Source organism: Passer domesticus, chromosome 14 (assembly GCF_036417665.1).
Source record: "Passer domesticus isolate bPasDom1 chromosome 14, bPasDom1.hap1, whole genome shotgun sequence".
In the NCBI taxonomy this organism is placed as follows: domain Eukaryota; kingdom Metazoa; phylum Chordata; class Aves; order Passeriformes; family Passeridae; genus Passer; species Passer domesticus.
The window spans coordinates 6,495,668-6,507,749 of NC_087487.1; the positions used below are offsets into that span (position 1 = coordinate 6,495,668).

At 40.2% G+C, this 12,082-nt stretch overlaps 1 protein-coding gene across 1 annotated transcript in view; it reads left to right on the top strand.

The window, feature by feature from the left end:
* Window positions 1-12,082, top strand: part of MYO1E (myosin IE) — a 76,779-nt gene that overhangs the window by 31,858 nt on the left and 32,839 nt on the right. The window contains 6 exon segments of the mRNA XM_064389188.1: window positions 605-694; window positions 1,579-1,673; window positions 7,891-7,978; window positions 9,608-9,697; window positions 10,487-10,618; window positions 11,841-11,975. Coding sequence (XP_064245258.1) covers window positions 605-694; window positions 1,579-1,673; window positions 7,891-7,978; window positions 9,608-9,697; window positions 10,487-10,618; window positions 11,841-11,975 — 630 coding nt within the window.

The window sequence follows — 12,082 nt, forward strand, 5'->3', positions numbered from 1 at the left end:
TAATGGCTTGAAATTGAGTGTCGTGGTCCAGGGCAGCCTGCAGGAGAGGACTCTGAGGGACTGTTACAGTTTCACTCATAAACTAACACCACAGACTGAGTTACCCAATTTCCCCAGCACCCCCAGTGCATGCAGCTGAGTAATTGTCTAATTTAGCTCAGCAGTGGCTGTTTCCACCCAGCTCTGCTTGCTCAGCACTGTCCTGTGAGATCAGAATGTGTCACTGCACTGTTTTCTGCAAAGGTCAAACCAATATTTTCTAATACTGACAGTAGGACCTCTTCAGTTACAAAAGACTAAAACCAGTTCAAATGTGCCATTTCCTTTCAGTATTTTTATTCAAGGTGTGTCATGTTTTGGCCTTTAATACATGGTTCTGTACTTAGCTTACTCTAAAATAAGATAATACAAAAATATTTCAATTGAATAGTATGTTTATATTCTTGTAAGCATGCTAATTTAATTTTTATTAACAATTGTTGTAAGCTGTGGTGGTTTTTACTATTTTTTGAAGTATTATGTAATAGATGGAAAAGTTCTTTGTCGTTAGTAGTAAGATGATACTTTATGAAACTGTTGTTACCTTAACTTCTTTTGAATGCAGACATACATTGGCTCTGTACTAATCTCTGTGAATCCTTTCAAGCAAATGCCATATTTTGGGGAAAAGGAAATTGAAATGTACCAAGGAGCAGTAAGTAAAGCAGTCTAAAATATTGTGCAGTATTCAGGAGTTTGGAAATACTATTCTGCACAATTTAACTCTGGGAAGCATTTGTTTCTGGGTTTGCTAACATTGTGCTGGGCTTGGAGAGCTTGGCAGATGGTCATAGCCATAGACTGAATATTCAGATTGAGCTCCCTGCAATACAAGATCAGTATTTCAAGAAAATATTTGTATTGATTAGCTCTAATCCATATTAGGTGTCACTCCTTGTCATGTCCCTGCTCCTGCAAAGGCAGGTTTTAAGCTGTCATATGCACAAAATGGCCATTGTTGGTTTTGGAGACTGTGATTTCAGAACTCTCTAACTGGACAAGAACAATAAAAAAAGTGAAGTGCCAAAATGTGATGCCACTTTTGAAAATACAGCTTGAAGAGTGAGTTAGCACAGACACATTAGGGACTTAAAATTCAATTTCCTGCTGGAGTTGGGTGTGTCCACTCGGGGCAGCTGTTGGGTTTGGATGGCCCAGGGGGTGAAAATGGGACGTGAGGCACCAGGCTCTGAGTGCTGCTGGGGGAGAGCATTGTTAGCACATGACCCCTGGTGGGACAGGCTTGTATTGTGTGTTTCCTTTGGACAAGTAATTCATTTCCAGCAGAAGCCATTTTTAGAACAGGGTATGTCTAGGAGAAAATTATGGATGAGAGAAAGTTCACTAGCAAAGTCTAGAGACTTTAGTTTGTTTTTGTTAAATGCACCAAAGAATTCTTGGGGAAAATTCACTATAAAGTGCTATTTGGAATTATTTTTTCCAGAGAAATAACTCTTCCAATTTATATACAAACTTATTTTGCTCTTTCTGCATTTTTTAATGTTGTCTTGAAAAATTATTCTTTATTTCCCCTCCTAGGCACAGTATGAAAACCCACCACATATTTATGCTCTTGCAGACAGCATGTACAGAAACATGATTATTGACAGAGAAAATCAGTGTGTCATTATAAGGTAAGAAAAAGATGGGTAAAAAGAATTTAATCTTCTGGTGTTTTAACTTGATGAAGCAGAAAAGTTTATTATGTCATGAAAAATCTTCTGTCCCCATCCACATTTGGGATTTTCCGGGATATCTAGAGTTTTCTGACCCTCCTTTTTGTTTTCCAGTAAAATCCTGATGACAGCTTAACCACAAGAAGTCTCTTACTCACACAGCCAGCTTCTTGTCCAATACCAGAATTACAGCAGCTTGAATGACTACATGAGGGGACTGGATTAAGAACTGTACAGCCAGATACTGTTAAATCCAGCAATCCCACATGGACTGCATTTATCATGGTCTTTTGTTCCTTTTGGAATTCTACTTACATTCACTCAGAGACAAAAGGCGAGAGATGCTGGGAAATTAATTTTATCTTCGCTATTAATCTCTTTTAATTACTAAGCGATGGAATTCACTGTAGAATTTTTACTAAACTTTTTTAATGACAGGCATTATTTAAGTGACAGTCAAAGTGAATTTTGGGACCAGAGTTACGCTTTGTTCTCATCTGTGGGTTTCATAGGTGGTGTGTGATAAAAGAAAACACGTGGAGAGCAAGAACTGCAGGATGCTGCAGCTGGGACCCTCTGCCCCTTCTGACAGGGCTGCTGGGGGCGTGCAGTGCAGAGCTCCTGGAGCTGCCCTTTGCCCATCCCCAGAGCAGGGAGGGGACTCCCAGGACTGGGATTTTACATCTGGGAAGGCCAAGCAGGAGGTAACAGTTTGCTGGGTCCAAGGAGGGCCTCCCTGCTCCTGGGGCCCTGGGACACAGGAAACAAAAAGCCCAGAGCTCTCCTGCCTGTCACTGGCATGGCTGAATTGTTCCCTCAGCTCAGTCTTTCTCTTTGAAGAACTGATACTTATCACTGTGCTGAAGTTTATTAGACACATGCAGTCTAAATTAAGACCTGTTACAAATGGGTAAAATTGGAATTTTGCTTTTGGCATAAAGTAACATCCCAGAGAGTGGGATGTTTCACATGAAGCTAAATTTATAGTGAAAATCTGTGAGCTGTTGTGGATTGTGAATAAAAACTCTATTTTTTGATCCTGTGCTATGCCCCAGAGTGCAGTGCATGCAGGGAGTCACATTGAGAGAGTTCTGAGATACAGATCTGAGGTACAAACTTAGAGCTTTAATTTTACTTGAGAGTTCTTGTGCTTGAATGCTGGATGATGTACTTGAATGCTCTTAGGAATGTACATTTTGTGTCTGCAGTGAAACTTCTCAGTGTGTGCACAGCCTATTCAAAGTCTGTAGGTGATAATTGAAATTTGTGCAAAACTGAAACAAGAAGGACCATGTTTGCTAGGGACATTTCAGAGACTTTTTTTTCTGCATACACATTTATTTTTCCTTTGGCATTTTTATTGTTTCTACAAACACTTTAGAAACTGTGGACTTTGGAAGGAAGTTTCTTGAAGTGTGGAGTTTGCTTGCTTTGTTTTATTGTGTGGACCAGAAGGCACTGAAGCTGCTGCAGACTGGCAGCTTCCAGGATGCTGCAGCTCTTGACTGAAATGAATGTTCTGCCTGACTTAGAGTCTGCTACCACTCCATCAGTTTCACATAATAGCTACCAGGGGCTTTAGCATTTCTGCCCCTAAACTGGTGATTCTCAAAAAACTGAGACACAGCTGTCTGTTGTCAGTGCCACAGAAGCTGCTGAGCATAAGCAGTTCCAAATGAACCTTTGTGTTCAGTTTTTCTGTGAAAAATTGTCCTGTGGAAGATGAGTGATGGTGATATGGTTATAGTGAGGTGCTTCTTGCATCTCTGCTTCATAACTAGTCTGAATTTGGAGTGACTCCACTGGAAATCCCTGGTAGAACAGAAGGAACAGAACCAGCTAGTGCCCAGGTTTTTCCATGTCAGAGATTTTCCTGCAAAGAAAGATTTGCAAAGACAGAAGGTGAAAAATTCGGTGTAGACTGGCCCTGTTTACAGCCAGATCACAAAGGCTAGGTCTGGAATGGAGCCTCAGGAATGCAGACAGGAGGGTGGTGGGGAAGGGGGAGGTGCACACCTGCTGTGCCCTCCCACCGTGTGCTTTGGGTACCTGTGGCATCTGCCCCCAACCTGGGAGGGGACATGCATCCCACAGACTAGATCTGTGTTTCCAGGCAGGTGGAGGAGGGTCCCTAATGTAGGCTGAGCCCCTTTTACCTGGACATTCACTCCAAATGCATTTAGACACTGATAGAAAAAACTCATCCTCTTCAAAAGTCAGTGAATGAACTGGGAAAGCAGATCTGAAAGAAAATGCAATTCTCTGAAATGCTGAATAGATGGCAACCAAAAATAATCTCTTTTCATATGATAATACTAATTTAAAAAGAAAAACTGTTACCAAACAACCTTTCCAAGGCCAGGGAAGGCTTTTTCATTAGCTGAGTGATTCCAGCATATTTGCATATGTGTTAAGAAAGTTCCACGTGCACACGTCTCAGCCCAGCTGAGCTGCTTTGCATGGCTGCTGCAGAGTAAATAAACAATGAGATGATTCATGGGCTGCCTCGGGGCTGGGCCGAGTCCAGGAGCAGGGTGTGCTTAGGTGGGGAGAGGGAGCAGTGCCCCCAGGTCTTCCCTGGCTCTGCATGGGCAGGAGTGCAGAGGAAGTTCACTCACGGGGGTAACACGGCTGCGCTGGAGTTTATTTCTCATTCAGTTTATGTTTTACTGAGGCATGATACTGAATTCAGCCCTTTCTTCAGCTAAGCTTGTTGGTGGCAATTAAAAGAGACTGTTGGCATTTCTGCCCCTTCCAGCCCTTCCAGACTATGAAGGAGTTGTCCACTCAAGATTTTAATTATGAAGAATTGTCTCTTGTGCCTTTAATTCTTTTTGGGCTATCACTGTCCTTTAATTGAGAGAGTGCGGGTTATGATTAGTATTTTTCTATCATGTAGCAATAAATGCATTTCTTCAGTCAGAGTGTTGTTAAGGTTTCACCTTTCTATAAAGCTGGGGACTTTATTTTCACTTTGGTTCTGTGATCCCTGCCAGGAGATGTTGCCATTGCTTTAAAGCAGCGTTTCTTGTTTGTAGTTTTAGTTTACATTTGCCATTTGTGTGGCAACATTTGAGTCCAGGAAAGCAGTCAATACATCTTATGTACTACAAATAGGAGTGAATGAAAAGATCATTTACCACCCAAACTGCTCTTAGTGAGCAGCTCATGTCTATCTTAACTCTATTAAGTTCAAAATTCAGTATGAGATTTCTAGTCAGCTTCTGTATCTCAGCTTTCCAGAATACTCAAATGACTGATCATTCTGGAGAGAACCTGACTGGAAATATGGCTGAGTTTTAATGAGGAAGTGGTAGAAACATAAGTCTAACACTGTAAGGAAAGTTAGGTTAAAGCTCTGATTCAGAAGGGAAAAATATTTCACTGAAATAATGCTACTGAGGTTTCTCTGAACATAATTGCAGAAAGTAAATTTTCTGTGTAAATAAATTAAAAAACTTATCCAAACTTACCCAAATCAGAGTATTTTACATATACAGTGTTCTTTACTGGCAGATCCAAGAGTTCTTTATAAATATTTGGTATTAAAATTTCTACATTGTCCTGGCAGTGCAGATAAGCATCACTTGTATTGTTCTACAGCCATGGATACCATGTTAAATGTCACTCAGAAAATTAATTTTAGAGAGAAGGATGATGCTGTGTATTGGATCTTGCTTCTCTAATTACTGATTGTTTCCTCTAGGAAGGAAGCAAGGAGCAAAAAACATTTCCTTCTGTGTTTGTAGTCTTATTCTGATTACAGCTAAGTATTAATTGACTTTGTGGAAGAAAATGTCATTTTTCGGAAGTGGCAAATAGTGCTGGAAGAAACAATATATCTTTCAAAGCATTATAATTTTTGTTAGTGATTATGTGCTAGATTTATTTTTAGCAAGAAAAGTCTCTGAGAAAATTGCCACACACACAGTGCACTTTAAGCAATTTTAAGAATTTTTTCAAGCTCTAAAAACCTCCATACTTCCAACATACTTCAAACTACCAAGTTAGATGATTCTTGCATCTTCTTAAAATAGTGTTAATAGCAGCAGAGCAGTAAGATTTATATGAAGCAGCTGCATGAGAACCATTTGGCAGGAATGGCACAATTTCCCTGTTCCCTTTGAATACCTGAGCTTTACTGGGGGCAGGATGCCATCCCATCAGATAAAGCTACTTAGGTTCATAAATAATGCATCTTCTTGTTTTATTCTAGTTTAATTGCAGCAATTTGCTGGTCTTTGATCAATAAAAACCTAAAACTGAAAAACAGTGTATGCATGCATAAATTTAATGAAGCTGTGGAAGGCAGTTTTTTGGCCAAATTAATTTGCTAGAAAGGACCACTTACATTGAAACAGAGGCTAACAATAAAACAGAGCTTTATTGCTCCAGGTCAGTTCTGTGGCAGACACTGCAGTAAGGAATACAAGGCACATTTAATTGGAGGAGCAGGAGGAGAAGGGTAATGGATGCATTGAAGAAAATCTTGCAGAAACATGTTATATTTTTACTGTGTGATAAATAGTACCTGATCAGATTTATTCAGTGTTTGGCCATGGATCCTCCCCTGTACTCATCCGAAAACTGCAATTTGTAAGCTCAGAGTATGATTCAGGTTCAGTCTGGTTTTACAACAGGAAGAACAAATTTACTGCCAGCAGATTTTGAAGAAATGTTATTTTAATTATTGAACTATTCATGATTTGAACTTCTAAAAGCAGTTTGCCATTCATCAAAGTCTGTCCCTGTGAATGTAGTGGATATGCATAATACAGGCTTTCTTGGTTGTTAGGAAAAGGTGACTCAGAAGAACAATAATAATCATGGTCTGTGCTCCACAGATGGATGCTCAGTAAGTACTTTTTCACCCTTTCAAGTTTTCAGTTTCATCTGCAAGAGAAGTCAAGAGAAGACAAAAGCATGAAAATATTTCTGGGAAAATAATTTTTAAAGAGCCTTTCAGTATTTCTGTATTGTTTGGAGGCTTTAAAGATGTAAAATTACATTTGCAGCTTGGCAGTTTGGGAAGTTTTTCCAGAATGAAGCCTTTAAAAATGTGTCTGTTAGTCATGCTGATAAGGAGCTCTGAGTTGTTCGTTCTCGGCGAGTCCCTTTCCTGTACAGGACATGCTGATGTTTCTTTGGCAGATGTAGCTCAAGTTTGTGCAGGAAAAGATGTGCATTTGATCCACATCCAGGAACAAGTGGGCGCAGGATAGAAGAGTCAATGACATTTACTGAAATTATTCAGGAGTTTAAAGATAGCACAGACTTTCACAAAAGAGAAAACTATTTTAGCTCTTTTTGTGGTGTTGACTCAACATCTGTGTGTTGTTCTTTTTGCTCTGGTGTAGTTGTCCTGCTCATGGGAAATGCATTAAGGTCAGAGTTGACTTGCACCAAGGCTTATGAAGGCTGGAGGAATTTTGTTGAAATGAAGGGAAGAAGCTTTAAGGGGTGAAGTGAAGGGAGGTTGGATTGTCTGGCATGCCAGTCTTCTTTCCCTCTTGAGAAAGTTACTGATTGCAAGAAGGCAAAGCTGCTGATATTGTAAACACCATTCACCATTGAAGTGAAGTATTATAAAGGAAGGAAGTAAGGAATTGTGAGAGCTAGTATGGGATATTAAGACTTCTTGTACCCTGTGTCAAGAGGCATAGGAACAGGAAGGTGGTTCTTCCGTCATTCAGGATGTGATTAATAATGCCTCATTATTTTATTCAGGAACACCTAAAACAAAAAAAAAAACTATTAAAATGAAGTAGGTATCTGGCATGGCATGCACAGCTCAGATTTTCAAATTAGTTTTTGTGTCAAGACCTGAAATCCCCCTAAATGTAAATGGGAATTGAGTCTTTAACACACAGATTCTCTTCTGAGCATATTGGTTTAAGTGGATGTTTCTCAGTGTGTGTACTTTTCTGACCTTGGAGTCTCACAGAGGTTCTGGTGTCCATGCAAGATGGTCTATTCAGAGTTGTGTGCTCACAAACATATCCAAGTACCATGCTACCACACCGTATCACAGTCTGTATTGCCAGGTTACTCAGTCTGAATGTGCTGTATTTAATGAAGGTACTTCACCTAGGTTGGACAAGATGAACTTCAAATTACCCCACTGTAGAGTTACTTAAAAGCTGACATGTGCATTTTTGTGTTTCTTTTTCTATAGTGGAGAAAGTGGTGCTGGAAAGACTGTAGCTGCCAAATATATCATGAGTTATATCTCCAAAATTTCAGGAGGTGGTCCTAAAGTACAGGTGAGTTGATACACAGTAATACTGAAGCATAAACTTAGTCTAAAGATTCCCTTGAGAGGTGGAATGACAAAAGACTGTTGGGGCAGACACTGGCAGATAAGAGGCTCTTTGGACCTGGGTATCTTGGGGATGAGCAGCCAGAAGCACGTGGGCCCCAAGGCAGAGAGCCCTGGGCTGGGCAGCTCTGCTCACCTGCAGGATGTGCATGGGAGCCACGGCAGGGACAGCCACAGGGCCAGGATCAGCTCTGCTCCAGGTGCTGCAGCCCTTGTGCTACATTGCATCTGCAACATGGGTGGGTTTGGTCTTTGCTTTTGTTTTTTTTTTTTTTTTTTAGTTAAGTGATAAGAGGTACTTTAATTGTTCTAAACCAGATTAAGAATAAACAATCCTTTCAGTAGATGTTTGGTTTTTCCTCCTGTGTTGGCATTTTATGGAAAACTGACCTGGCTTTTTGGGTTTCTATTGCTTCCTTTAGATTTCTGATTTGTGTGTATACATCAAAGAGGCACAGCAAAAACATCTTGTTTTATGATGTTACCTAGGGACAATTAGGGTGTGTGAAAGCTGCCTGAAAGAACAAATAGTTGCTTTCGTAAAGAACTATACTGTTGATGTCTGTTCTACCTATGAGCTAAGGCTAATTGAGTGAAATAGCCATAAAAATTCCCTAAATGACATTACAGTGTCAGTCCTTCACTGACAGGCACTAGTAGGTAGTGGCTGCTTTTACCAGTCCATTCCTGTTGAGTGCTTGCTGTAATTTTTGCTTTATTGCACTCTCTGACGTTGAGTGTTTTCTTTCTGCATAGTTTTGCACAACAGTGACACTGGGACCATTGCAGAGAATAACTCAGTAACCAAGATAATAATCCAGAGAGAGGGTTCATTGTGTGATTTTTGCAATAAATATACTTTATATAGGAAATACTTTGTTTCAAACATCCCAGCTTTTTGTACAAAATTTAAAGAATCTCTTAGAAATGACAGAGTTAGAATTAATGATGTTGGTAGCTTGCCTCGAGCATTTATTTTGAAATAAAATTCCATCTTCTTTTCACACCCCAGCCTGCACTGGCTTTTTTCCAAAGCTGATGTCTTCTCCATGTTTCAAGCTCCCAGGACCAGATAAAGAGACAATATTAACACTATACTTTGCTTTCTAAGACAACGGGATAGCTTTGTCAGTGATCCCAAAACAGATTGCTGAAGCACTGGCAGATTCCTAAATTTTGTGCTACTCTGACTTAATTGATTGTGGTTCCAGACCCCTCCAAAAAATTAAAAGCTCATGTGTAAGCATGGTTTAAAATTAAGATGATGGAAGAAACAGATCAGTTTATCAGCTGTGTTGATTGGCAGAACAATGCACAGAAGAACCAGGTTTTAGCCTCAGGCATTTTGTTTAATTCTGTAAGATTTTCCTAAAAAATAGGAACTAAAAGCTCTGGAAGAAAAATAGTTGGATTCTGTTCCTTATGTGATCCAGAGATTATTTTACAGATGCAGGATTCCTTGCCTTTTTAATAGATAATTTATATGTCATGGGGTTTTTTTTTAGAAAATCTGTAAGAGCTTTAAAAATGTCTATTTCTGAATTTGCATTTCTTTCATTTCCTAAAATTTTAGCATGTTAAAGATATTATTCTACAGTCCAACCCTTTACTGGAGGCCTTTGGGAATGCAAAAACTGTACGAAACAACAACTCCAGCAGATTTGTAAGTCCCTCTGCCTTCAAGATGACTTTACTCTTCCAGTTTGTGTGCTGTTACAGACAGAGTGTTCAGGGGTATACTATAAATTTACTACAGGTGAAGTCAATCTGAATAAGATAGAAAATGTGTTTTAAACCATGGTAGATGTCAGAGCTTCTGATTCCTTCAGTATATGGGGTTTTTTTCTGCATTTCTTTATCTGTATGTACTGGGTACAGTATTTGAAGTACCAAGGCTGCAGCCTTTGCTAATATTATACAGGCAGTAGGCAGGAATTACCTGCAGTCTGTCATTCCAGAAGGGTCAAGATAATCTCATGAAGTGACTGCTCACTAAATTGCACACCAGAGGTTCCACACATAGGCTTTAAAAATTTGAGATGTGTTCCTTGGCTAACATGAGTGTTAATGCAGTTAATGTCTCCCTGAATGCAAGAGGTCGTGGCTTTGCTTTGCTCCCAGGCAGAACAGTTTGCTGTTGGTTGTAAATCTGTTGAACTGACCTGCTGTGTAGGTGAGCCTCATGGTTTCCTTTATACTGATCAGTGTCAGCAGTGAAGAGAAGCCACTGATTTCCTCTCTGCATTTGAATTAACATGGGATGTGTTAATGTCGAGCTGTATAAATGCAGAAAAGATGTGGTGGGTCAAGAGTCTGAGCTTAGGTTCTATGGATACCTTGAGGTATCCATAAAGATGAAATACCCTCCTAACCTTGCTTGGAATACAGTACAAGTGCACAGCTTTGAATTTGCATTTACTAATCATTTAACAGCTTGAATTGTTTATTGCAGGGCAAATACTTTGAAATACAGTTTAGCCCAGGTGGAGAACCAGATGGAGGGAAAATCTCCAACTTCCTCCTGGAAAAATCTCGAGTTGTAATGAGGAATCCTGGAGAGAGAAGTTTTCACATTTTTTACCAGGTCAGAAGTGTCTAAGTCCTTTTTGAGTTATGTAAAGTATCTAGGACCTGTTTCTCCTTTTGATTGAATAGTTGTTCTCAAAGCTGTGGGATTGGAGTGCACACTGCAGAGGTAACCTGGTCTCTGCTGGGAAGCTCAGTAGCATGGTGAGACACCATCTGCCATAGACCTGCCTGGCTGCCTTTCAGAACAGAATACTGCAATATTTCAAAGCCTTGCTTGGAAACTCATTGTGAACTCCCATGTGGAAAAGTCTAGGAGAATATAATAGAAAATGACAACTTTTCAGCAGATTTCTATTTAAATTGGCCTACATATATACAGAGAGAGGCCAGTTTATATATATCTGTATTGGCCTATACTTCCTGGGAAAGAGAAATCTGATTCTCAGTTTATTTTTTCTGAGACATTTATGATAATACTTTGTTGAATTGTCCAAGTGTCTCTGGTTTTTGTCTTTGAAAAGACTGCTGGTCTTCAGCGGTCTTTGATGTGCATGGTCCTCACCTGCTGCAGTGCTGCTGATCGAGCTCTACAAAACTAGGGCCAAGCCAGAGCTTTGTAAATGACTGTAGCCAGCTTCACATATAGTTGAAGTGCCATTGCCAGGAGGGAAAGCTGAGTTGGTGCTGGAGTTGCTCCAGGAGCTTTATGTTCTCCCTTTCCAAGGTTTATGTACAATTTGCCCTATCCTGCTGCTTTTCCTGTGGCCTGGAGAGATTGTTTGTCACAAGATTTAAAAGACCGTGGGGTTTTGACAGCTCTGTTCTGAGGTTTGTTCCTCCCTGGCTGCATGGCCTTTGCACAGGTCTGAGCAGTGTGGAGGGTGCTTGTCCTCACAGAGAGCCACAGGTGATGCAACTGTGCCTGCCTTGCAGGAGGTGTGGAAAACAATCGCTCCTGAGGATTTAGGGAACACATTGTGGATGGAAAACCCATTTTGCCTTTTGTTAATGAGTTAAAGATAATGGAAGGTGTTCAAGGCAGTCACATTTTTAACTATTTATTAGTTGTGAAGTTAGAACTAAACCATCTGTGGGAATGGAATTGAGAGCCTGGTCTTCTAGGTTAAGCAATTACCAGAAGGAGGAAGGATACATCCCTGGCACAGCACCAGCCATACCTCTGCCAGGAATTCCAGGCTCAGTCACCTGTTTCTGACCTGCTCATCTCTGCTGGAGATTGTTGGGTGATCCCTAATTTGGGTGTTTTTATTCTGTAGCTAATTGAAGGGGCCTCCTCAGAACAAAAAAGCAGCCTTGGCATTACCAGTATGGACTACTATTACTACCTGAGTCTCTCTGGGTCCTACAAAGTCGATGACATCAATGACAAATCAGATTTCCAAGAAACACTGGTGAGTTCTTTACTGTGTGATTTGCAAAGTGGAGGATGTATGTTCATTTCACTGTTTATTTTTAGCAAAGGTGTTCATCTACTAATGTGGGAATGAGAAATTAATGT